Source organism: Microcaecilia unicolor, chromosome 8 (genome assembly GCF_901765095.1).
Source record: "Microcaecilia unicolor chromosome 8, aMicUni1.1, whole genome shotgun sequence".
Classification (NCBI taxonomy): domain Eukaryota; kingdom Metazoa; phylum Chordata; class Amphibia; order Gymnophiona; family Siphonopidae; genus Microcaecilia; species Microcaecilia unicolor.
In genome coordinates this window covers 163826874-163853780 of record NC_044038.1, presented here as the reverse complement: position 1 = coordinate 163853780, position 26907 = coordinate 163826874, and the positions used below count along the sequence as shown (strand labels likewise).

General features: G+C 43.9%; 2 protein-coding genes across 6 annotated transcripts in view; one reads left to right on the top strand and one right to left on the bottom strand.

Annotated features, from left to right (window-relative positions):
* LOC115476681 (electrogenic sodium bicarbonate cotransporter 1-like) overlaps nucleotides 1–6492 on the bottom strand; it is a 79496-nt gene extending 73004 nt beyond the window's left edge. For both annotated transcript variants that reach the window (XM_030213193.1, XM_030213194.1), the window contains exon 1: nucleotides 6174–6492. In XM_030213193.1, the coding sequence (XP_030069053.1) occupies nucleotides 6174–6469 (296 nt within the window). In that variant the 5' untranslated portion in view covers nucleotides 6470–6492. The remainder of the gene's footprint in view (nucleotides 1–6173) is intronic.
* The window catches only part of CCNJL (cyclin J like), a 68187-nt gene continuing 47626 nt past the window's right edge, over nucleotides 6347–26907 (top strand). The window contains exons 1-3 of one of the 4 annotated variants that reach the window (XM_030213198.1): nucleotides 6347–6433; nucleotides 24925–25034; nucleotides 25355–25452. In XM_030213198.1, coding sequence (XP_030069058.1) covers nucleotides 25375–25452 — 78 coding nt within the window. In that variant the 5' untranslated portion in view covers nucleotides 6347–6433; nucleotides 24925–25034; nucleotides 25355–25374. Of the gene's footprint in view, nucleotides 6434–6483; nucleotides 6880–6950; nucleotides 6978–24146; nucleotides 24578–24924; nucleotides 25035–25354; nucleotides 25453–26907 lie in introns of those variants that run through there. The other 3 variants (XM_030213196.1, XM_030213200.1, XM_030213197.1) reach the window with 3 other exon arrangements.

The following is a 26907-nucleotide window of genomic DNA, read 5'->3' as shown; positions in this document are numbered from 1 at the left end:
GCCTAGCACTTACGTGCATGAATGTAACATTATTCCAACATCATAGCGCACCAATGGCACATCCATTTAAGCACTAAAGAAAAAATATTCAGCTGGCAGTGGTGAGCATTTTGCTGACCGCCACCGGCGTTATTTCTGGATATTCAATGCTGGGCAATATCTGCCCAAAACACGCTCCCTTGCAATTTGAACAAACTGTGGAGGAAAATGTTGAAAATCGCAACTTGGACAATTTTGAGAGAAAAGCATCCTTCTGCCATTTTATGACTTTTTGGATGCTTTTTGGTTTTGAAAATGAGTCCCTTGGTATGACTAAGACACCAAACGCAAAAGTTATTAGGGACACACACACATGTGCATGCATCCCATAAGCATTCTGTCCCTTCATAACGTAAAACAAGAAGAATTACTACTACTAACATTTCTAGTAGTAGTAATTCTTCTTGTTTTACGTTATGAAGGGACAGATGTGCATGCATCCCATAAGCATTCTATCCCTTCATAACGTAAAACAAGAAGAATGAAAGTGAAGAGTAAAAAAACAGCTATGGAATTTTCTCCCAGCACTCACAGATTGCCCACAGATTTCCAAAGCACAAGGAGCCTTCAAGAGGGGGGTGTCAGAGCGGTACTTTATTGATAAGACCCGACATGGTCCGTGATCTCTTCCTTCTTGGAGGTCTTATGGTGTGGACTGACCTTTTGCTAAGGATTCCTACAGACTAACCCTTGTGTTGGCTTATTGGCGTGGACAGAACTTTTGCTGAGGATTACCATGGATTAACCTTTTGGCTGGATTATTGGTGGCAGACAGACTGTGGAGGATACTCGGTCTACACCTTCGGGTAGGCAGCAAACGGTCGATGGCCTACACCCTCAGACCCCTGATGCAGGCAGTTTTGCCAAAACATGGGCCATGTCGGGTCTTATCAATAAAGTATTGGTATGATGCCCCTCCCTCTCTTGAAGGCTCCTTGTGCTCTTTTAGGCTGCTTGCTATTGCTTGTGTGCTTTTTGGACTCCCTTTCCTACATAGCCACCTATTTGCTGTGTTCCACCCCCTTATTTTGAAGTTCTTGTAATTAATTAGAAAACCCCTCCACATTCTTGGATGAAGACCAGCAAGCTAGAAAGTACAACAGTAGGTGATTGTATTGATGGCCACTTCCTTAGTGTCACGTCTGTGGCCGTGACCACCCTCAGACTTACCCTGTTTCTGGGAGTCAGTGGCTGTGCTGGCTTCTGCTTGTCTCTGTGTCTGTCTCTGTCTTAGTTTCTCTCTGGCTCTGTGTGCTGATTGCCTTACTGGACCTCACCTGTGTGGGCTATGCCTCTTCCAAGATGGCTGCCGCCTCCTCTATGCCAGTATCCAAGATGGCTCCTGCTTGTCCTTCCTGTGGGCTCACTTCCTCTGTGTGTCAAGCCTCTGTTTGGAGGCAAGGAACTTCCTGCTTCTGTCCTGCTGGTGGTGACTCATCAGTGAGTTCCTTTATAAGGAAGGCCTGTGCTTGCAGTCAGTGCCTTCGCATGGTGTCATTGTCTGGTGTCATGCCCAGAGGCCGACAGGTTAGTTAGTGTGTTGCTGCGCTGCTTCTAAGCCTGTCTTCTGTGTGGGCTTCTTGCCCTTCTGTGTGGGCTTGCCCTTCTGTTTAGTACCTGTGGGCTTCTTGCCCTTCTGTGGGGCTAGTGCCCTTCGGTTCCCAGTACCTGTGGGCTGCTTGCCCTTCTGCGTGGGCTGCTAGCCTTCTGCCTTTAGTCTGTGTTTGCAGCCTGCCCTACTCCTTGCTTGTATATTCTGTGTGCACATCCTGAACCTTGTATATCCTGTGTGCACATCCTGGTCCCTGCTTGTTCGTCCTGAGTCCTGGTTTTGGCTAGCTAGTGTTATCCGGTTTCCCGCTCTGCCTAGCTACCTTCTGTCCCGTGTGTCTACCTTGTGCCTTGCTTGTATATCCTGTGTGCTTATCCGGATCCCTGCTTATGAATCCTGATTCCTGTATCTGTCTAGCTAGTGTGTATCTTCTGGGGGATTTATCCTGTTACCTGCCTCGACCTAGCTAGTGGGTTTGCCCTGGGGGCATTCCCAGTCTCCCCTTCTTCCTTGCTTGCATGTCTGCCCTAGTCCCTGCTCCTGATAAGCTTCTGTCTGTCTAGTCTGTCTGGTGTGCCTGGCTTAGCGGCTGCGTGCAGCGCTTAGTGCAGTCTAGTATTGTTCCCTCGTGTTTCCTAGACCCGAGGTGGGTCCTCTGGATCTTCAGTTCCGGCCTTGCCCTACAAGTCCTGTCAGCCGCCCGCACGCTAGAGCTCAACTCTAGCGGAAAGGTGGCTAAGTACATGTGAAGCGGTTCCTGTTCTGCCGGTTCAGTTGCCTACTTCCAGTCCAGAGTTCCGGTCTGGTCCTTTCGGACGTCCAGTTCCAAGACAGTCTTGCCTGCCTCTGCCGCTCCGCGGCAGGGGCCCAAGGGCTCACAATTCCCAGTGCTGCCTTGACAGTGCTTTTTTTGTAGAAAAAAAGGTGCCGGTACTCATTATGGGCGGGGTCACCACACATGGCTCCACCCCTATGATAGCCACACCCACATTAACCACACCCCCTATACCAGCCATGGCGCATATAAACAGACATCATTGAAAATATTACAGTACTATAGGAGAAAAAAATAACGTGATTTTTTTTCATTATAAATAATCTCTGTAAGCTCTTACAGCTCCAGTATACCCAGTGCAAAATAAGACAGCCAATGTAAATTCTCAAATTGGACATATTACAAACACTAAAATGAAAATAAAATGATTTTTTTCTACCTTTGTTGTCTGGTGACTGTTTTTCTTTCCATATTGGTCCCAGTCTGTGATTCTCCTTTCTTTGTTTTCGCTTAACTCTTCTGTGCCATTTGTCATTTTTGTCTCCTTTTTCATTGCTTTCTTCAATATTTTTCAGGCTCTCTCTCTGACCAGATTTAATTCATTCTTACTATCCATTCTTTAATTTCCTTCATCTACCTGTGGCTTTTCATCTTTTCCTCACCCTTATTCTCCCCATGCCCCTTCCTCTTATTCTCCAGTCTTTCTCTATTCCCCTTTTCCATCCAGCAGCTCTGCTTTCTCTCCCCATCCTTCCAGTGTCTCCCCTATTTCTTTCTGCATTCTTCCATCCAGCGTCTTCCCTCTTTCTCTCCCTATCCTTCCGTTTTCCCTCTCTCTCTCCCCATCCTTCCATCTGTTTTCCCTCTCTTTCCCCATCCTTCCATCTGTTTTTCCCTCTCTCCCCAATCCTTCCATCTGTGTTTTTCCCTCTCTCTCCCCATCCTTCCATCTGTTTTCCCTCTCTCTTTCCCCATCCTTCCATCTGTTTTCCCCTCTCTCTCCCCAATCCTTACATCTGTGTTTTTCCCTCTCTCTCCCCATCCTTCCATCTGTTTTTCCCCTCTCTCCCCAATCCTTCCATCTGTTTTTCCCTCTCTCTCCCCATCCTTCCCTCTGTTGGTTTCCCTCTCTCTCTCCCCAATCCTTCCCTCTGTTGGTTTCCCTCTTTCTCTCTCTCCCCAATCCTTCCCTCTGTTGGTTTCCCTCTTTCTCTCTCTCCCCAATCCTTCCCTCTGTTGGATTCCCTCTCCCTGCCAAGTTTCCCGCGAACGGCGCGAAGTCGCGACGCACGCGGCACCAGCCCCTATTTCCGGCCGCTGCTGCTTCTCCTGTTGAGCAGCAGCGGCCGCTACACAAAGAAAAAGAAGATTAAAAAAAAAAATTGAAACCTGGCTGAAACGCGGCACCCCGGCACTGTAGACAGCAATTAGGCATTGGCTGTTGCCCCGCAGCCGCTCCTCCTCTTGCCTCTACGTCACTGCCCCTGGAGGAAAACCCCGGAGGAGCGTAGTGACGTAGAGGCAAGAGGAGGAGCGGCTGCGGGGCAACAGCCAATGCCTAATGGCTGTCTACAGTGCCGGGGTGCCGCGTTTCAGCCAGGTTTGAAGTTTTTTTAAAAAATCTTTTTCTTTGTGTAGCGGCCGCTGCTGCTCAACAGGAGAAGCAGCAGCGGCCGGAAATGGGGGCTGGCACTACGTGGGGGACATGGACGCACGGGGCGGGGGGAGCAAAAAAAAAAGGTGCCGGTACGCCGTACCGTTGCGTACCGGCACAAAAAAAGCACTGTGCCTTGAGGACCTGACAGTATGCCAAGGCCCTCAAGAACGCGACACTTAGTCAGAACAGTGAACCCCCTTAAGCAAAATGAAGAAAAGGGTCACTAGAATTAATGAATGAAATATTTAAGGAAACTGTGTGCCAGAAACACTTCTTCTGTTGACTAACTCAGATTGGGCTCTGTCTGCTCTGGATAAGCCATCCCAGGGCAGACGCATAGGGGGAATTCTTTAAATGGTGTTAAAAAGCTGGCACTAAGAGCTAGGGTGAGCCAGGTTGAGCATTCTTTATAGAATAACGCTTAGAGTCGATTCCTGCACTCAAAGTTGGGCATCGGTATTTATGCCACCTGAAACCTGGTGTAAACGCCAGTGGCCAACTCTTTGCATTTGGGTGTGGAAATGGCACTATTTTATAAAACCACATGTAACTATCTGGCCACGCCCCCTTTTGAGTTGTGCACAAGGGGATTTAGGGGTCCCTTTTACTAAGCCGTGTACTATGCGAGCCCAAAGCGTGGCAGTTCTGAGTTTCCTCATGGCCTGTGCGGTAATTTCATTTTTTACACACGCCCATTACACGCGCCAGAAAATATTGTTATTTTCTGGTGCACGAGCGGTAATTGGGTGGTAATCGACATTTTATGCATGTAGATCATTACCGCCTGGTTACCTCGTGAGACCTTACCGCTAGGTCAATGACTGGCGGTAAGGTCTCAGACTCAAAATGGACACGCGGCAATTTTCATTTTGCCGCATGTCCTTTTTCGGAAAAAATTTTTAAAAAGACATTTTTTACAGGTGTGCTAAAAAATGATTCTGCACGCAACCCAAAACACACATCTACACTACCGCAGACCATTCTTCAGTGCACCTTTGTAAAAGGGCCCCTTAGGCATCTGATCTTATAGAATAGCGTGCAGGCAGAAGCTGTGGAAACCCCAAGAATTGACAATTAATTGCAATAATTGACTATTAAACATCAATTAATTGTTAGTTAATGCTCATTAAACAATTTGTTTGTGCACACATCTTCACTTCGCGCTGAAATTCTGGCGCTGAAATTTGGGTACCATATATAGAATCTGGGGATAATGTACAGTAAAAATTCAAAAATAGTACCGGATATATATAAGGACTTGTGCATCAAATAAATGTCATTTCTGATTAAAAACTTCACTGGTTAACAGTAAAAAATGACTGGAAAATCAACCCTCCATTGCCCCAGGTACAAATAAGTACCTGTATACAATATGTAAGCTGCATTGAGCCTGCCATGAGTGGGAAAGTGCGGGGTACAAATGTAACAAAAAAAAACAAATTAAAATTGATCTAGTATCAAAGAAATTGCTATTCAATCTCAACTAAATTTCCTGGGCACCATCATCTATTTTTTTAACAGGAACATCAGTGAAAATAATAATCATAATAATAGCAATAATCAGATCAAATAAATGTCATTTCTGATTAGAAACTTCAGTGGTGTACCAGCACAAGTTGTTATTGATCAATGTCTATAACTTCTGGTCCCATACACTGGCATCACACACCACTTCCTCCTGCAGTACAAGGAGTTCAGCCTTGAAAAACTGTTTCACAACCAACAAAAGTGGAGAGGCACTGCAAGAAGACATGCTTGGTACATCAGTTGTCAGTCGTAGCTGCTTACAGAAAGTATGGTCAGCACAGCTGAGACTGGTTGCTTACACACAAATACTTGTAGAGAGGCCCTGCAAAGGTGAAGATCCATAAACCTACTTAGCTATAAAATATATTTATAAATCAGAGCCATCAAGAGCAAATATTTGATGTGTCACAGTTATGCATTCAAGAGAGGATGAAGTCAAATTATTATCTTTAGTAAACAAAGGAGAACCACATTTTTATCATCAAGATATTTGTAAAGTTTCTCAGTAGAATTATCACTGAATAATAAGCCATAATCTTAGAATAAACTGCTGTCAGTTTTGGTGAATCCAGCTAATTATGTTTAGCAGTAAAAGAACTTGGGGTAGGGGTGAAGGAACTCACCTGGCAGTTTCCCTCCACTCCACATCTTCGTCAACAATGAAAAGTTCATTCAGTTGGGTAAAAAGTAAAGGATGATTCGTTTCCTCATTGTTATCTTCCTCCTCCCCCAGGATAAACCCGACTTTCTCAGATGCTGGGGAGATTCTGGAGCTAAAGATGCTTCGGTTGGTAGCCTGAGAAATGATGACCGAGTTTCTGCTTCGTAATCCCTCGGATCTGCCAAAGTTGGTGTCATCGCCAAGGCTTATGGCGGTCTCTCTGTGAGTGAGAAATCCTTCATTTTCTTCCAGTCGCATTGTTAAGTGCAAAGAAAGATGGAAGACGGCTACAGTTCCTTTGGCTTTCTACCCACTGCCTCTCCTTGTGAGTGAAACTGGATTCTGCCTCTGTACAATGACACAGTTCTTATATCCCCATGCAGAATGCCAACAAAATCTCAAACACCTTTAAAAAGGCTGGAGCTTGTTTAGGCCAGAAACATCACACACATGTACACAATATTGTGTGCAACCCAAACAAATGTTATTAACAAAAAAAAAGAAAAAGAAAGAAAGACTTGCACATACTGGACATTACTTGCTCAGTCTGTACTAAATGGGATTCCTAATCATAACCAGCCCCTTGTTTTTACACTGTTGTCGATTATCCTAGACACATCTGTTGACAAAAACATCCAGAATCAGAAGAGCACTTGTAGAGCTTTAAAGTAAGCATTCTAAGATACTGAATTATTTTCTTCCATTTTATTTTATGAGTATTTAAACTATTACAAGCAACATGAATGTCACAAGAGACAATTACCAGGTAAGAAAAGAAATATCCACAATGTACTTCTTAAATTCCACTTTAAAAAAAGAGAGAATAGGTTAAAGGATAATATTAACAATAGCATAGGCCCTTGTAATCTGAGGGGCCATCAACAAGAAAAACACTCTAAAGTTAAGTACATAAGTATTGCCATACCGGGACTGACCGAAGGTCCCTCAAGCCCAGCATCCTGTTTCCAACAGTGGTCAATCCAGGTCACAAGTACCTGGCAAGATCCCAAAACAGTACAAAACATTTTATGCTGCTTATTCTAGAAATAAGCAGTGGGGTTTCCCCAAGTCCATTTTAATGATGGTCTAAAGACTTTTCCTTTAGGAAGCCATCCAAGCCTTTTTTTTAAACCCTGCTAAGCTAACTCATTTTACTACATTCTCTGGCAATGAATTCCAGAGTTGAATTACACTTGAGTGAAGAAATATTTTCTCTGATTCATTTTAAATTTACTGCTTTCTAGCTTTATTGCGTGCCCCCTAGTATTTTTGGAAAGAGTAAATAAGTGATTCATGTCTACCCGTTCCATTCCACTCATTGTTTTATAGACCTCTATCATATCTCCTCTCAGTCATCTTTTCTCCAAGCTGAAGAGCCCTAGCCGCTTTAGCCTTTCTTCACAGGAAAGTCGTCTCATTCCCTTTATCATTTTCGTCGCCCTTAAAATAGTAAAAAAGAATTGGGCCACTACTGAAGTGTCTTCTGTTCACGGAATGGGACAAAACTGAAGCAAAGTTTCAAGACAATGCCCCACAGAACTTTCCTGAACAAAATGAGGATGTTCTGTATCTGAAAACAGATATACATTTTCTTTACACTTAGGGGCCGTTTTATTAAGCTGTGGTAAGCACTAACATGTTTACAGTAGCAAAAATGGCATACCACAGGCGTCTCGTGGTAATTTTACCGAGTGCGTGCTACCCATAAAAAATAAAATTGTATTTTTTGGTGCAGGGGTGTGTCTGGGGGTGGAGAGTGGGCGTGTTCTGCTCTAATTGGTTAGCAAAGCTACATTGCTGTGCACTAGGGGATCCTTTTACTAAGCTGCAATAAAAGGGGGACTGCGTTAGCATCAGTGTGTGTTTTTGATGCATGCTGAGGCCCCCCTTTTACTGCAGTGGGTAAAAGGCTGGCCATTTTGGTGGGAGCCTTTTCCGCCACCCATTCAGATGGCGGTAAGGGCTCCTGAGCTAACCCGGTGGTAACCAGGCAGCAAGAAGCTATCCGATTACTGCCAGTTAAGTTCCAGTGCTACAAAAATCTAAAAAATGACTGTAGTGCCAGAAATGGTGCACGTTGGGGGTGGGAACTGCTGCCGGGCTCCTGCGGTGGTTCTGGATTGGCGAGCGGCAAGCTTATTGCAGCACGCAAACCCTTTAGTAAAAGGGCCCCTAACTGATTAGCGTGCACTTAGCGTGTGAGCCCTTATCACTTTCATAACTGGTAGCTGTAAGGGCTCATCTGCTAATCTGTTTTAATGGTTGAACTAATGGCAAAATTAGCGCGTGGCCATTAATATAAAAAATAGGAAATTCGGCAATTTTACTCCAGCGGCAAAAATGGCTTTAGTGTGCCGGAATCCCCTGCAAAAGGGTGCACTATGGTCACTTTACTGCTGTTTGGTTAAAGGACCCCTTAATTAATACCTCACCCAGTACTTCAATTTTATTTCAGTCCCAGGTCCAGATTAACTCCAAATGCTTGTCTAAATAAAGTGGGGTTTTAACAGTATCTTAAACTTTCTAAAACTTGTTTTTGCTCTTAATTCTTTAGGAAGGTTATTTCACAGTTTTGGAGCCAATCAATAAAAAGCTCTTGAATGGGTTGATCCCCATTTACCTAGTATTAAAGTCAGCGAGACTAATCTAAAATCTTGCAGAGATCTCAGCTGTCTAGTAGGTGTGTATGGAATTGCAGAAGAATGTAAGTAACTAGGTAAATTGATCATAATATGCTCTATATGTGTTAATATCAACAATTTAAATTGTATCCTAAATGTTATCGGCAGCCAATGGAATTTCAAAAGCATAGGAGTAATATGATTAAACTTTTTTAAGTTTCCCAAAAGCCTTATAACTGTGTTTTGCATTGTTTGCAAACTTTGCAAATTAAAAGCAGATATACTGGCATAATGTACATAAGATGTAAAAAGAGGGTGCAGCAAAGTAACCCCCCCACAAAGCTGCGCTGGTGGCTGCCAGTGTGGTAATGCCGAGACAGCCCATTCACTTTGAATGGGCTATGTTGGAATTGCAGTGCATGGCTTTGTACATAAAAACATAAGAGTAGCCATACTGGGTCAGACCAGTGGTCCATCTAGTCCAGTATCCTGTTTTCCAAACAGTGGCTAAGCCAGGTCAGAAGTACCTGGCAAAACCCCAAATCGTGGCAACACTCCATACTACAAATTCCAGGGCAAGCAGTTGCTTCGTAATGTCTGTCTCAATAGCAGACTATGGACTTTTCCTCCAGGAATTTGTCTAAACCTTTTTTAAACCCAGGGGTTATGTAAGGTCTCTTCATCCAACCAATGATTTGTAATGGTTCACAGAAATGCTTAAAGTTTTTTCTGACACTGTTGGTGCTGTTTTCCCTCTCACTAGCACTTAAGACTCTTTTTTCCATATTTCATGGCTCCAATATCTGTGTGGGAGATTTTCTTTGATGACAATGTTGTGATTTTCCCTTCTAATTATTATCATCATTTTTTTTGTGTGGTTTCACGGGCATTATTTCTACAACATATGCAACAAAATTGCTTAGTGCTTAAGTGTGAGGGGGAGGGGCACACATGGGTGGAGTATGGGAGAGTCATGGCGTCTGTCTGAGATAATTTCAACCCAAAACACACAAATATTTCTTCAATACATAGGAGGTAATAGTCTTATAACATATTGAAACCTTGCTCCCATAATAATTAAAGCATAGTTTAGAAAATACAATTAAATATTGTTTGATCCATCAGAGTCGCATAGTTCAACCCTCAGGTAACCATTCAGCCATTTAGAAATGGGGTGATTATGTAATCGTCGTTGATCCATCAGCATAATTTTCATAGTGTTATCAAAAAGTATAAACAATACTTATCTTTTTTTATTTATTTTCTTCTTCTCAAAATATTTTGATATATATTTTTATATATATAAAAATTCAGAGCTGGGGACCCATCACACTGACATGAATTCATGTTTTGCCATAGGGCTGTATCGAGGTCCGTCTCCATTTAGGTTCACGCCTGCGGTATTCAAACAACAACAGAAAGTATGGCATAGTATACTACATTACAACGTAGTGGAGGTGTGGCCTAGTGGTTAGAGCACCAGTCTTACAATCCAGAGGTAGCCAGTTCAAATCTCACTGCTGCTCCTTGTGATCTTGGGCAAGTCACTTAACCCTCCATCGCCTCAAGTACAAACACAAATTGTGAGCCCTTCTGAGACAGAGAAATATCCAGTGTACCTGATTGTAACTCACCTTGAGCTACTACTGAAAAAGGTGTGAGTAAAATCAAAATAAATGTCAACACAATAAAACATTTTAATAGATGGCATACTGTATAAGCAAACAAAGAACATATAGATAAGATAAGAGTAACAGGAGTAAAAAAATAAGGGACTAATTTTAAAAAAGTTGCTTGAACATTATCTTAGCTAGGGTAGGAGTGGAAAAACATGTCCTGTGTTAACTCCACGCTAGCATGTGCTAACGTGAATTCTCTAGCTGGTTAATGCTTCCACGTCCATGCTCCACCCATGGCACACCCATCCCCAAAATATTTTTAAACAATAGCTAGTGCGAAGTTAGCGCACATTAACAGGCAAAATACCACAAAAGACCTTAACATGTTTTGCAGTAGGCTGTGTTTCCCATGCTAAGCACGTATTAGGGTCATAACACCCTTGAATAAAAGGCCCTGTTACTAAAAGAAAGCTCAAAATCTTTGGTATAGTTTTAAAACATTGTTGCTTAATAATAAACAGAAGTGTCCAACACCCTTTCGGTTTGTACTATGCAATACAATTCCAGAACTATCTTATCTCTGTATTAAAGATCACAAGCGTCTCTGTACAGAAACTGTTTGTTATAGTAAACAGAGACAAACTGGAGGGCACCAGGCCTTACTAGTGAAAACCTGGTCGCTAGAGCCTTAGGTGTTTGTGTAACAACAGAACAGTCTTAGAAGAGAGCTAATGTTGGTGGAACATCGCTTACTCTAGGGAGCAGTCAGGCTATATCAGAGTGAAACACTAGTGAAATGTCCAAAGCATTTCAGCCATGCGGCAGCTGCTAGGTAAGAATACCAAGTTCTTCTTAGCAAGTCAAAATGGATAGAGGAAGGATTTCTATCACGAGGGAGGAAGCGGAAAAGAACCTTTGATCTTTTTAATAGGATATTATTAATTATTAACATAAATAAGGGCCATAGAGTATCTACCTCATAGGGAATATTATGCACTAACATGCACTTAAAGCATTTGAAGACGTTTGCCTCGGCGTGCATTAATCATGCGCTATTCTTTTAAAAATAGTTTTGGAAGGGGGTGGGGCATAGGTGGGGAATGGGCATGGAAGCCTTATCCAGCTAACGCACTCTGATTAGCGTGTGCTAACTAGATAACGCAGCAGTAAGCACTCCGTGTTATTTTGTGGAAGTCCCACACACTAATGGGAAAATTAGCATGGGACCTGAAAAAAAAAATCTTTAAAAATATGCTATGGTAAATCTGGGCGTACTGAACGGGAAAACCCCACATTAAGACACTCTAAGCACAAATTTTACTGCAGCTTTGTAAAACGGCAACCTCACTGTCCAATGCTGGGCTTGTGTACAGGATGCTATAAATTCTTTGCCAGACTTCTGTCTATATGAGGTCCTAAAACCACTGTCATAGGCACAAAAGAATGTATTTTCAATAAGATACTTCACAAAGTCCTTCATACACATCGCATGCACATCACAAGGTTGTTTTGAAACACCATGAGGGGCATAATCGAACGGGGACAACCATCTCTAAGGGCGCCCATCTCTAAGGGTGCCGCGAAGGGGTGGGGAAACCCATATTATTGAAACAAGATGGGCGTCCATCTTTCGTTTCGATAACATGGTTGGGGACACCCAAATCTCAACATTTAGGTCGACCTTAGAGATGGTCAACCTAAATGTTGAGATCGCCGACCTTAGAGATGGGTGACCTCGGTTTTTGCCGATAATGGAAACCGAGGACGCCTATCTCAAAAACGACCAAATCCAAGGCATTTGGTCATGGGAGGAGCCAGCATTCGTACTGCACTGGTCCCCCTGACATGCCAGGACATCAACTAGGCACCCTAGGGGGCACTGCAGTGGACTTCACAAATTGCTCCCAAGTCCATAGCTCCCTTCCCTTGTGCTGAGCCCCCCAAATACCCCCAAAACCCACTCCCCACAAATGTACACCACTACCATAGTCCTTATGGGTGAAGGGGGCACCTACGTGTGGGTACAGTGGGTTTTGGAGGGGTTTGGAGGGCTCAACATTTACCACCATAAGTGTAACAGGTAGGGGGGGATGGGCCTGGGTCCGCCTGCCTGAAGTGCACTGCACCCACTAAAAACTGCTCCAGGGACCTGCATACTGCTGTGATGGAGCTGGGTTTGACATTTGAGGCTGGCATAGAGGCTGGAAAAAAATGTTTTTAAATTTTTTTTGTGTGTGGGAAGGGGTTGTGACCACTGGGGGAGTAAGGGGAGGTCATCCCGGATTCCCTCCAGTGGTCATCTAGTCAGTTCGGGCACCTTTTCGAGACTTGCTCGTGAAAAAAAAATGGACCAAGTAAAGTTAGCCAAATGCTCGTCAGGGATGCCCTTCTTTTTTCCATTATTGGTCGAGGACGCCCATCTCTTAAGTACGCCCCCGTCCACCCTTTGGTACGCTGCCGACACGCCCCCAGGAACTTTGGTCGTCCCCGCAACGGAATGCAGTTGAGGGCGCCCAAAATCGGCTTTCGATTATGCCGATTTGGGCGACCCTGAGAGAAGGACACCCATCTCCCAATTTGTGTCAGAAGATGGGCACCCTTCTCTTTTGAAAATTCACCTGCATGGGGCCCTTTTACTAAGGCGCGCCTAAAAGTGGCCTGCGTTGTTGGTGTAGGTGCGAGTTTTGGGCACATGCAGGTCGATTTTTCAGTGCGCCTGGAAAAAAGGCATTTTTGTGGCCGAAAATGGACATGGGGCAATATTATAACTAGTGTGTGTCCATTTTCGCCACCCATTGACTCATGCATTAACAGGGCGGTAAGCAGCCAGCGTGCATAAACTGCTGATTACCAACATGTAAGCGCTACGCTGTAGAAAATAGAAAATATTTTCTACCGTGTGTTTTGGGCGCGTGTCAAAAATGGAATTACTGCCTGGGGCATGCAGTAGCTGGGCAGTAGTTCCAATTTGGTGCGCACTGGATGCGCATAGGCGTCTATGCGCATTAGTAAAAGGGCCCCCCATGTAAGTATGTAAGTCTAATTAGCATTGATAACAGCACTTAACAAGCAATAATGAGTACTAATTGGCAATAATTAGAATTTACATGCACAACTTGCTAAGCATTTTCTGTAATGCACTGCACCTAAAATCTAACATGTACAGACAAAAAGGAGTGTAGTGGGGAAATGGGCATTTTGTGGGCGTTCTCAAATTTACACATTGTTATAGAATGTGGCCCTCTGCGCCTAAATCTACGCTCTGGGATTTATGCTAGGTTTTCAATGGTGTAAATGGATGCATGTAGTTTTAAGCACTGGGATATCACCTAAGCATATTCTATATACTGCGCCTAAATCTAGGCGTCACTTATAGAATACGCTTAGGTGGAAATGTTTTCCACGCTGATTTTTTAGGTTCCATATACAGAATCCCCCCCCCCTTAGCGCAGATCATTCTGGAGCCTAACTTTAGGCGACCTTTTGAGAATTACCCCATCTGTTTATCTCAATAGATGGCAGCAATATTCAACTGATATCCATAAAGCTGTGCAGATTAATTTCATACATAAAAAGATTGTCCTAAATGAAACCACTGAGTTATTCTTAGAGTTGGCAGTGGTCAGCGATCTGTAGGTATATTCTGTCTGGCTACTGGCATTAAATGAACATGTTTGTGTGTGTTTTTTTAACATCAAAGCTGGTGATTTAGAAACACACACCAAGCCAGCTGAATATTGACCTGATAACTTTATAGACTGCCTTTGGTCTGCCTCTAACTATTCCTCTTTTGAAATCACACAGCTTTAGCTGTTTTGTGGTTGTTTTTTGGCTTCTGAAGAAAATGATAAGGTCCAGAAAAGCTAATAAGATGGCCGATGCTCAAATGTCATCGGTAACAGCCACGTGCATTTAGCTGCGGCTAAAGTTACCAAATGAGGAATAGCGATCGATGCTCAAAGGAAATCTCATGCAAATGAGACGCACGGAAAGGTCTCATGCAGTTCGGTAGGGAAAGCACCCGGCACAAGCGCAGAACAATTTAGCGGTAAGTGTCGATATTCTGCGCATGCCCAGGCTTGAAAAATGGCAATAACTGCTCTTTTGTGAGAGAAATCGATCCTGACAGTCTTTGCAGTAGTCTGGGAACCTCATGATAGAACCCACCATAAAGCAAATTATTACTATACTAGTAAAAAAGGCCCGTTTCTGACACAAATGAAACGGGCGCTAGCAAGGTTTTCATCGGCTCCCCTGTAGCCATCCATGTCCAGCGACCCTCCTCTCCCCCTGCAGCCACCCATGTCCAGCGACCCTCCTCTCCCCTGTGCCCACTGCAGCCACCCATGTCCAGCGAACCTCCTTTCTCTCTTGCCCCCCCTCCTGCCACCCATGTCCAGCGATCCTCCTCTCTCCCCTGCCCCCTCTCCAGCCACCCATGTCCAGTGACCCTCCTCTCTCCCCTGCCCCCCCCTCCAGCCACCCATGTCCAGTGACCCTCCCTCTGGACATGGATCAGCTGTGAGGCATGTTTTATTTTCCCCGGGTTCTGAAGTTGACATCATAATGGCTACGGTGATGTCAGCCTGATCTACGGAGCCTAGCAGACCAACTCAGAATGAGCCATGGTCCCAGGCAAGTCAGAACGTTGGAGGTGAGAATTATTATATAGGATGTGAATTATAGACAGACATCGTATGTGCATGTTTATGGACTATTCTTGTTGGTTACCTGTTTTCTTGTTGTTTTTTTGATTGTTGTATTTTGTGTATGAGAACCAGAACAATTTTCTTTTTTATTTTTCCAAATTTCACTTCTGTTCTGGGTACACACATGCATATGATACATGCCACACATGAAAAATGCTGCATACTACTCCACTGAGAAGCTGCCCTTTCACATGCAACGCCGCCTTGGACCTGCTGGAAATGTTTAAACATTACAAGGAGACGCTCCCTTCTGTGCATTGCATGGTATGCTCGCTTTAATACTAATGAGCTCATTTTAATACAGTTGCATCTAGTTTTCGTTTTCGGCCGCTGTTTTCACGAATGGTAAAAGCAGCGCCAAAATACTTTAGGCATTAGTCGCACAATCATGTATGTGCAAAACCAGCTAAAACCAGTCAAAACAGAGTGTAACAAGCCTAGTAAGCTTTGAGCATCTGCTCCAAGGTCTCAAAATTATATAGGTATCTTGTGCAAATTAAAAATAGAAACACTGAGGCACAAGTGAGACACATGGCAAATGCAGCTGAAGAACTTCATCTTAGGAATATATGTAACACGTGAACCGCAGGAACTGATGAGTCATGATGCTGTCCTACTGAAGGAACAGATGAATCATGATGCTGTCCTACTGAAGGAACGGATGAGTCACGGTGCTGACAAACTTCAGCAACCAGGGGTAGACTGACCATTGGGACAACAGTGAAGTTCCTGAGTGCTCACAGCAGTAGGGGACTCACTCTTCCCTATCCTCCATTTAATGAACTCACTTTTGATAGATGATTAGGGGCCCATGACCCTTATTGCCTGGGGGCCCAGACCATTCTCAGTCTACCCCTGATAGCAATTGATATGTCATGATGTTGATGGACTGCAGGAAGTGATGAGTCATGATCAGGGGCATAGATGGCCCTCCAATATTTGGAGTGCCCAGGAGTGGACTGGAGGACAATGCATTCTTCACCCCCCCCCCCCCCCTCCATACGTGCTAATCATACCTTTGCTTGCAGGGATGCCAAGGCCCCACCAGTCAAATAAATACAGTGCCTGGGCCACTCCCCTTTTCCTTGCATTGCTTCCTGCCTGAAATGTCACAGCGTGGCTTCAGCTGCCAACACCAGAACTTCTTGTGCATGCTTGGAGCATGTGCGAGAAGTCTCGGCATCGGCAGCTGAAGGCAGAAAGCAGTGCGAGGAGGGGAGCGGCAGCACTTATTTAGCTGGCGGGGCTTCGGCATCCCTGCCAGCAAGGTAAAATGGTGCTGCAGTTCTGGAGGGGGCCTGAGCCCAACTGGTCATGATGTTGGGCTGCAGGAACTGATGAGTCATGACACTGATGGACTGAAGGAACTGACGAGTCATGGTGCTGATGGACTGCAGGAACTGATGGCTGCAGAATTTGAAGAGCTGTGCCACAATGAGGGCCAAAGAAAAAAGAGGAGAGGTGGGAAAGTGCTGGGGGGGAGGGGGTAGAAAAGAGAGAGAAACAGAGACAGAGGGGAGAAGGGAAAGAGAGTTAAAGAGAGTGCTTGGATGGAGGGGGAAGGAAATGGAAGGAGGGAGGGAGGGGGAGAAAGAGAGAATGGAGAAAAAGGAAGGGAGCAAGAAAGAATGCAGGAGGGAGGGGAAAGAGTGAAGCAGAGAGAAAGAGACTGTGTGAGGAGGAAGAGGGGGAGAGAATACCTGATGTGGTTGGGATGGGGGCAGGAGAGCAATACCTGTTGAAATATCAATGTAGGGTGTGTTATTGTGGGTTCTGTCATTCCGTCACCAACTACGCACACACTGCTCTATCTAGGGGCACAGGTCAAGGGTGTACATGTACCTAAATACACATCACCCCCGACTATGTGTGCATTCTGACCTGTTCACATACATGAGAAGATGTATAATCAGAAGAATGCATACCTGGGTGCATGTATTATCAACCTACGTATGTAGGTGGTGCAGATGGAATCCAAACAGAGAACCATCATTGTGCATACTCCAAGCTCTTGTATAACTAGATTATTGCACTTATTAACAAAATGAGGCTAACTGGATATTCTGACCTACATGTTATGGCCTGACACTATTTAAGAGTGGGTGGGTCAGTGGGAGTTTGATGATTATAGTTTGTGAAACTGAGATGTTTGCAGGCCACAAAATTGACATAAGGAGAGAGAGCTCTTCTAATCACTGCACTTTCTTTTGCCCAGGATGGGGATTGTGGATGAGCAAGTGGATCACATACCGCTCTGCACCAGCCCCTCTCACATGCAAGCGAGGAGGCATGGCACCGCAGGTACAGGTGAGCTGCACACAGCTGGAAGGGTGGCATGCACCACGTAGCTCTTGTGGCCAATGAGTCCACTATGATTCTTTTGCGGGTTTAGCTATGGAAATCTCATTATCATTTTTACTTTTTCTAGAAAGAGTGCTTCATGACGGCCATGTACGATGGGGTTAATCTAAGGAACTTACTAAACCATCCAATCGGTAGTAGCAACAGAGGATATGATGCCCTTGGTTTTCAATCCCAATCCTCAAAGACTGCCAGGGGGTTAGGTTTTCAGGATATCCCTACTGAATATGCATGAGAGAGATTCGCATGCCTGCTACCTCCATTGTATTTGAATCTCTCTCATGCGTATTCAGTAGGAATATCCTGAAAACCTGACCCATTGGTGGTCCTCGAGGACTGGAAGACCAAGTCTCTAAGTTCTCTTCTCTGCCCACCTGGAATTCAGACCCTCATGAGCCTTGACGCGACTTGTTTCCTACCGCAGCTCATGCTTTTGTTGGGGAAAACCCAAGAAGGAAGGAAAAGTGGAGGAGCCAGAAGCACTTTGCCCTGTTAGGCACAGCTCCCAAGCTCTTTGACCCAGAGCCTTCTACAAAATAGAACAGTGAACGTATATTACCAAAGAGCATATTTCAGAGTTTTGTATTCAGTTACAACATAGGTCTTTCAACCATACACAAGCTAAACACTATTTGTCACGTATTTCTTCATATCAAACTTAAAAATAATATAAAACACATGCAGCCTCTGTGTCCACTGTGCAAATACCTCAAGGGATATCAAAATAAATGAATAAGTACATTCTGTTTATAGTCCAAACACCATGTTTTTAGCTTTATGGCCAGCAGGAATCTCAGAGTGATGTCTCTGTTTTGTGAGCGCTGTTTTAGCTTCCTTTAATATTTTTTGAACAAAATGAGTATTTCAGACATGACTAGGACACATATGGCTTGCAAGACAGTGTAAGAAAGCCATGCTGAGTTTGATCCTATGCTTCTGCTATTCCAGGCTTCCCACACTGAATAAGTGGTCATATCAACACAAACCAAAACAAAAATGCAAGATCAAATCAAAAGCCACTCCAGGTCACGGAATTACATTCTGATGTAACCTTTCATAGCTTCTTTTCAACAACAGCTACAGGCTGGAAATATCAAATATTAAACATCGAGGGGGTAATTATTAAGGTGCATTATAGACCTAGTGTGTGATATTTGCCCCTTAACCCAGAGGTAGGCAACTCCGGTCCTCGAGAGCTGCAGGCAGGTCAGGTTTTCAGGATATCCACAATGAATATGCAGGAGATAGATTTGCATACCATGGAGGCAGTGTATGCAAATCAAGTTCATGCATATTCATTGTGGATATCCTGAAAATCTGACCTGCCTGCAGCTCTTGAGGACCGGAGTTGCCTACCCCTGCCTTAACCCATGCTAAAGGGCATTAATGTCTGATATATTACCATATGAAGGTTAATCTAAGCCAGGGATTCTGAATCCATTCCTCAGGACACACCCATCCAGTCAGGTTTTCAGGATACCCCCAATGAATATACATGAGATAGATTTGCATAAAGTGGAGGCAGCACATGCAAATTTATCTCATGCATATTCATTGTGGACATCCTGAAAACCCGATTGGCTAGGTGTTTTCCTGAGGAATGGGTTGAGAACCCCGCTCTAAAATGACTGACTGGGTTAGAAACCCGAGGATAGTGGTAAATAGATTTCATTTTGAGGAAAAGGATGTAATCAGTGATGTGTGCCACAAGAATCAATTATTAGTCCAGTCTTTTGTAACATTTTTGTAAACACTATTGTGAAAGGGCCATCTGGTTTGCCTCTTTGTGGATGATAGCAAAATCTGATGCAGTGCTGGAGGAGGGAACCTAAGATTTAATGCAAAAAAATGCAGAATTATGCATTTGGGCTACAAAAACCCAAGGGAGCAGTACAGTTTAGCGGGTGAAGTACTTCTGATGATTTTAAGGTGGCCAAACAGGTAGAAAAGGTGATAGCAAAAGCCAGAAGGATGAGTGCATAAGGAGAGGGATGGCCAGCCGAAAAAAAAGAGGTGATATTGCTTCTGTATCATTCTCCAGCAAGACCTCATTTTTACCCAACAGCATAAAAAGTGGCCTTAGCGCACCCTTACGAAGGTCATTCCTGCACGCTAAGGACATTTTTTCCGCTAGGGTAAAATGGCCAAAATTGGTATTAGTGGCCACTTACTAATTTTGCCATTAGCACGTGGCCATTAAAACAGATTATCGCATGAGCTGTTACTGTCACCCATTACGTAGGCAGTAAGAGCTTACGTTCTACAAATGCAGCAACATAGCTGCATTAATGATTAGTGCAGAACACACCCACTCTCCACCTCCTGCGCCAAAGAATACATTTTATTTTTTAGCATGTGGTTAGCACACGTACGTGGCAAAATCACCTCAGGATGCCTCAGCATACCCCACAGTATACCATTTCGTGCTTACCACTGATTTGTAAAAGGGTCCCTTTACAGTACTCTATACATTTGGAAGACCACACCTTCAAAAAGATATAAAAAGGATGGATCTAGTCCAGAAGGTGGCTACCAAAATGGTCAGTGGTCTTCATCATACAGTGTTTGGGGACAGACTTAAAGGTCTCAATATGTATACTGTGGAAGAAAGGAGGAGAGGGGGGATATGATTTCATTATTTAATATTTGACACACCGCCATTCACATGAACCTTCATAGTGGTTTACGTAAAATAATATCAATTAATTTAACTGTAAGCAACAACACAGAAGCAACAAAAATAATAAAAACAAACACTGTAATAATAAAGGAGGGGTGATAGAACAACACCATAATCCCACGGACCACATTGAAAATGCACATACAAGGAAACCAGGAAACGTAAAAGCATTAATAGTTAAACCATCAATATATTACAAAAATGTTCTAGCAAAAAGCCAAGGAGTGGATATTCAATGCGATTTAACTGGCCACAACATGCATGAGAAAAATTTGCATACCATGCAGGTAGGGCATGCAAATCTATATCATGCATATCCATTGCGGATATCCTGAAAACCTGACTGGCTAGGTGTGTCCCGATGACTGGTTTGAGAACCCTTGCCTTAGATTAGAGGTTCTCAATCCAGTCTTCAGGACACACCTAACCAGTTGGGGTTTTCAGGAACCCACAATGAATATGCATGAGACAGATCTGCATAGAATGGAGGCAGTGCATGCAAATTTATCTCATGCATATTCCCTGTGGGTATCCTGAAAAGCTGACTGGCTAGGTATGTCCCGAGGACTGAGTAAAGAACGTCTGACTCTAGTAAATTCATGCTGCCTTGGGTCCCGCAATCCACTGGCTTCCAGAAACGTCACTATCCTCTGTCTTAAAGATGCAAAGCATGAAAAACACCTCATTACTATGTGAATACAATAATACAACTTGCAAGGCCTGTTATTTTACCATTAACTTTGTCCATTATAGTATAGGTCCCATTTTATCCACTGACAGGCAGATGCTCAAAAACTCTAGCGCTGTTCCAAACAGCTCCATAAAAATACCACTGGAAAAGCACAAAAGAACAACTAATGGTCAGCGCTAATGAGATGCAAATATAGGTGCGCTCATAGCATTGAGCATTAGGGAGTTCAGCAGGATTGTGCTTGGTGCATGCGTAGATGGGTTCAGCAGTAAGCTCGGCTCACGGGTGCAAAACCCAAATGTGAAGCATGCATTGGTTTCTGTTTTCTGTGTCCTAAATATAAGCATTTCATTTTTATTTTTTTAGCTTTGACGCTTATATTTGAATGCAAGAAACAGACGCCAATGTGTGCTTTCACTTTTGGGTCTGTTGTGATATGCAAATATTTGTTTCACATGACCAGCGCTTAAGGGCTTGCACAGGCTTCCTTCTGCCTCCAAAAGCAATCAAAACCAGCATATTTTTAAGAAAGAATCATGCAAAATCCTCTCTTTCAACACACTAATGCCTGCTCCGACCTGGAGGGGCATAATCGAATGGGGCCGGCCATCTCTAAGGACGGCCCCGTCAAGCGGTGTACCCGACTGTATTATCAAAACAAGATGGCCGGCCATCTTTCGTTTCGATAATACGTTCGGGGCCAGCCAAATCTCAACATTTGGGCCGCCCTTAGAGATCGCCGGCATTAGAGATGGCCGCCAATGGTTTTCGCCGATAATGGAAACTAATGGCAGTCATCTCAAACCCGGCCAAATCCAAGCCATTTGGTCGTGGGAGGAGCCAGCATTTGTAGTGCACTGGTCCCCCTCACATGCCAGGACACCAACTGTGCACCCTAGGGGGCACTGTAGTGGATTTCACAAATTGCTCCCAGGTGCATAGCTCCCTTAAATTGGGTGCTGAGCTCCCCCCCAAAGCCCACTCCCCCCAACTGTACACCACTACCATAGCCCTAAGGGGTGAAGGGGGGCACCTACATGTGGGTACAGTGGGTTTTGGAGGGCTCAACATTTACCACCACAAGTGTAACAGGTAGGGGGGGATGGGCCTGGGTCCGCCTGCCTGAAGTGCACTGCACCCACTAAAAACTGCTCCAGGGACCTGCATACTGCTGTGATGAAGCTGGGTATGACATTTGAGGCTGGCAAAAAAATGTGTTTTAAATTTTTTTTTAGGTTGGGAGGGGGTTGGTGACCACTGGGGGAGTAAGGGGAGGTCATCCCGGATTCCCTCCGGTGGTCATCTGGTCAGTTCGGGCACCTTTTTGAAGCTTGGTCGTGAACAAAAAGGGACCAAGTAAAGTCGGCCAAATGCTCATCAGGGTCGGCCTTCTTTTTTCTATTATTGGCCGAGGCCGGCCATCTCTTAACCACGCCCCCATCCCGCCTTCAGTACACTGCCGATATGCCCCCTTGAACTTTGGCTGGCCCTGCGACAGAAAGCAGTTGAACCCGGCCAAAATCAGCTTTCGATTATACCGATTTGGCCGGCATTAGGAGAAGGCTGGCATCTCCCGATTTGTGTCGGAAGATGGCCGCCCTTCTCCTTTGAAAATAAGCAGGCTGGTGTTATTTTTTTGCAACAGTAAGGCAGTTTTGTTTTGGGCGCTCTTTTCTGAGCATTGGGGAAGAATACAAAATGACCTAATTTACATGAGCTTGACTACATTAGCATATTTCTTGCGCTATTCATCTGCGTGCTTGTTTGTTCCCACACTCTGGGCCTCTGAACATTTTGTGCAGGTAAATGTGGGTGTTAGTCTGGCGCTAATTGTCTCTAGCGTTTACTTTTGAACATCAGGGCCTGAGACCTAGTTGCTAATAACTGAGGTTAATTGTGAAATAACACTCTTCAGTGGCCCATGTTGATAACTTTCTCCTTAGTTTGTTATTTATTATTGTTTTATGATTTTAACATTAATACTTTTATGGGTTATGATTTTGTATGTACAACTTGTAATCCAGCTAGGTTTAGGCAGAATATAAATTAATAAACAATAAGAACATAAGCGTTGCCATACTGGGACAGACTGAAGGTCCATCAAGTCCAGTATCTTCTTCCTTACAGTGGCCAATCCAGGTCACAAGTACTTGGCAATACACTAAAACAGCTAAACAGATTTTATACTGCTTATCCTAGAAAAAAAAAGTACTGGATTTTCCCCAGTCCATCTTAACTATGGCTTATGGACTTTTCTTTTAAGAAAGTATTCAAATTTTATTAAAACCCTTCTAGGCTAACTGCTTTTACCACATTCTCTGGCAACAAATCCCAGCATTTAATATCACGTTGAGTGGAGAAATATTTTCTCCGATTTGTTCTAAATTTACTACCGTAAACTATAAATACTGTCCATCAGGGCAGCCCCCAGTTATCCAGTTTCAGAAGGGAGACATTTTTGCCAGACCTGGCAGAAGAGTAGCCAGGTTTTGATGTCAAGGGGAGCAGACCTTTTGTAAAATAGGCATCAGTGTGAAGCTGAAGGGCTGATCCACATAGGTGCTATTGTATTCAACATCTGGCTACGCCTCTGCGTCCTGGTTTAAGACTTGTCCATTGTTATCAATAGAAATCAAACAAAATAAAACACGGAAAAGAAAATAAGATGATACCTTTTTTATTGGACATAATACATTTCTTGATTAGCTTTCGAAGGTTGCCCTTCTTCCTCAGATCGGAAATCAGAGGAAGAAGGGCAACCTTTGAAAGGTAATCAAGAAATGTATTACGTTATGTCCAATAAAAAAGGTATCATCTTATTTTCTTTTCCATGTTTTATTTTGTTTGATTTCTATTGATAACCTTTAAGAGTGGACTAACATGCCTACCACACCTCTCTACTGAAACTTGTCCATTGAAACTAGTGCTGCAGGTCCTATAATGCACCAGATGAGTTTGGCAGAAATCTAGGACCTGCCCTAAAATCTTGGAAGATCTGCCTTAAACAAAAAAGGAGGAACTAGTCTCAAGAGATCACCCACAAGCCGGGCTGAAAATGGTGCCTTTAAGGAGACACACCCCAATGCTTACTGGGAGTGGGAATAATAAGGTTGCCAGCTGGAGCCAGATTCAGTCAGTCCTGGTTTTGCCCTACTGCATGCTGGGACTTGTAGTTCTGATTTCCCCACTGCATTCTGGCAGAAAAGCAAGATTATAAATTCCTGTGTGCAGTGGGGTAAGGTAAACCCAGTGGATCAACCCTGTCAGGCCATCTGGAGCTAATTGCAACCTTAGGCGGGAACCGTGATAGAAAGTCGCCCACGACCTGTAGGTGGCGCTGGCCAGTCGTTCATTAGTGAAAACGCGTCCATATTGGCTGCTCCCCAGAGGACTACATTTCCCAGATTTCTGTGCTTGTTGGGCGGGTGCGTTTGCAAATCGCAGGCATGCTGAGCAGCAGCGGCTGACTGAGTCGCCCTGGCTCTTTAGCGATAGTAGCCGCCAGTCGCCAGATCGGGATGAGGGGGTGGGGGAAGGGTGCACGTCGCCGATCCTCGGTTTTTACTCTGCTGGTTGTGGGAGAGGAAGCATGAACTGCCCACCCATGGGGATTCGGCCTCGGGATTAATGTCCTCCTCGCTACCAGCATGTTGGGACGGGACAAAAGCGTCTGAGCAGGATCAAGGTAACCTGAAGCCGATTCCCACCTGCGCTTGGCTCGTGGGTCTCTGGGGGAGGGGGCTGCGGTGCATAATAAGAGATGGTTCTGTGTGTGCTGAGCACCCCCAATTTTGAGTAAGCTCCTTCATTTGTGTCTGGGGAGGGGTGATCTACATCGCGTTTGGTACCCCCCGACCATTTTGAAATGTTGGCGCCTAGGGGGAGCGAGGGGGATTGGAGAGACGGGGAGAAATGAGTTCCTGATGAAACTCCACAATCAGTTGCAAGGGCTGGAGGAGGTGATAAGCGGGTGGGGAACGAGATCTCTGATCGCCCTTTTAAAAATACAAATCTGCCGCTTTCCTTTGCCAGGGATCGGACCGGGGATGCCGAGTGCATCGGTGAAGCTGAAAGCGGAAAAATTGCCATGAAGCATCGGATCTGCTAGATTCCGGATTCGAAAAAAAAAAAAAAGTTTGGAGGTACTAATGTGCAAAAACTTTAATTCAAAGTGAGCAAGAATGTAATATAGGAAAATGATTTTGCAGAAAACGAAAATGCATTTCTTTCGGAAACTTTGGTCTGGGCATAATGTGCTGCTGGCATCTGCGCGTGCCCTACCGTGCAACCCAGCTCACAACAATGCATTTTAAAATACCGATTGTTTCACTTCTCTTATCAGCGGCTGATTAATTAGACTGAAGCATTTGGCGACTGGGAGGGAAGGAGAATGCAGGCATGTTTTTCTGGCTGCTTTGGCAGCAGAGGTTAATTTTTTGTTTTTTTTTTCTTCGTTTTCTAGGATAGTTTTCTTTTGTCTGCATGGGAAGAATGGAGTTGGGAGAGCAGTGGTGGAAAGGACAGCTGGCAGCAGACATCCATCAGGCTCTCAGAATAAAGGTCACTCGCTAAACTGTTTCTTTCTGTTCGCCATGTATGTCTTAAGTTATAGTGTGATGCTTCTTGCTTGGCTTCATCAGTGTGGGCACCAGAATGTGTAGCCTAGTGGTTAGTGCAGCGGAGAACTGGGTTCGATTCCCACTGCAGCTCCTTGTGACTCTGGGCAAAGTCACTTAATCCTCCATTGCATAAGAACCTGTATATACTATGCAGACGTCTTTGAATGTAGTTGCCGATATCAAATCCCACTTCCCTTTCCCTATTTGAAGTTCTACATGGAATGGGGTTAGTGGGTTCGATTCCCACTGCAGCTCCTTGTGAATCTGGGCAAGTCAGTTAACCCTCCATTGCCCCATGTACAAAATAAGTACTTGTATATAATATGTAAACCGCTTTGATTGTAACCACAGAAAGGCGCTAAATCAAATCCCCTTACCCCTTTCTCTGTTCTAGCTGTGTGATAGACATACTTTATCTCTTTCTTTTTTATTTAAATTATCCGATGGCTATATCAAACAACAGCCTAAAAATGTTCAGACAGTCTTTAACTTGCACACTAAGAATCAGGATTGGCTTTTATGTATTTTATGATAAATTTGCTTCAAGGGGAATTTCTCCAGCTGCATGGCCTGCAAGGTGGATCAGTAATTGGCTGAGATGTGATACATCTGTAGTTTGCTTTAAGTAGAAATGTGTGTGCTTGTGCATACTAAAAATTCAGGTAATGGTTGAACTTGGGGAATGTTTTGCTCTCCTTTGGTTTCTGTAGAATTGAAGAGGGCTAATGGATCAATTTACTAACAACCTGTTATATTGTCAGAATGCAAATGAGCCTTGCTGGTGCTGGGTGATTCTAATGCATTAGCTGCTGCTTAGTAAGGAGATTGTTCCTGTGTGAAAATAGGGTGAGAAGTAAGCTATAGTGAAAACAAAGCTTTTTGTTCTCCAGGATATGTTCTGTAAATACATGTTAATTTCTGATATTTTTTTAAACACATTTTTGCTACAACACAACATGTTGCATGCATGTGTTGATGTTGTGTTTAGCAAGGATGCAATGCAGTGATGAATCTGTATTGTTTTTTGCTATTTTCTTGTAGCTGTTAGTAATTGAGATGTTTCATTTTTTTTGTATTTTGTACTCTGCTTTGGATAAGAGCAGTATATAAGTGGTAATAAATGAAATTTCCAAGGGTATATATTATGGCAAGATTTGATAACAGAATTTAGTGTACAGTGGTTTCAGAATGGTAGAAACCTGACTAGGTATGAGAAATAAAGCTTACAAATGAGGGGAAATGCTAAACCACCAGAGTCATATCATAAATGTACACATTAAGATTCTAAAATTATATCACAAATACAGCTTTTATTGCATCTGTGTGTCTTTACAAACCAAATGACACATCTACAAAACACATATAAATACACCACCATTCATTCACCATTCACACT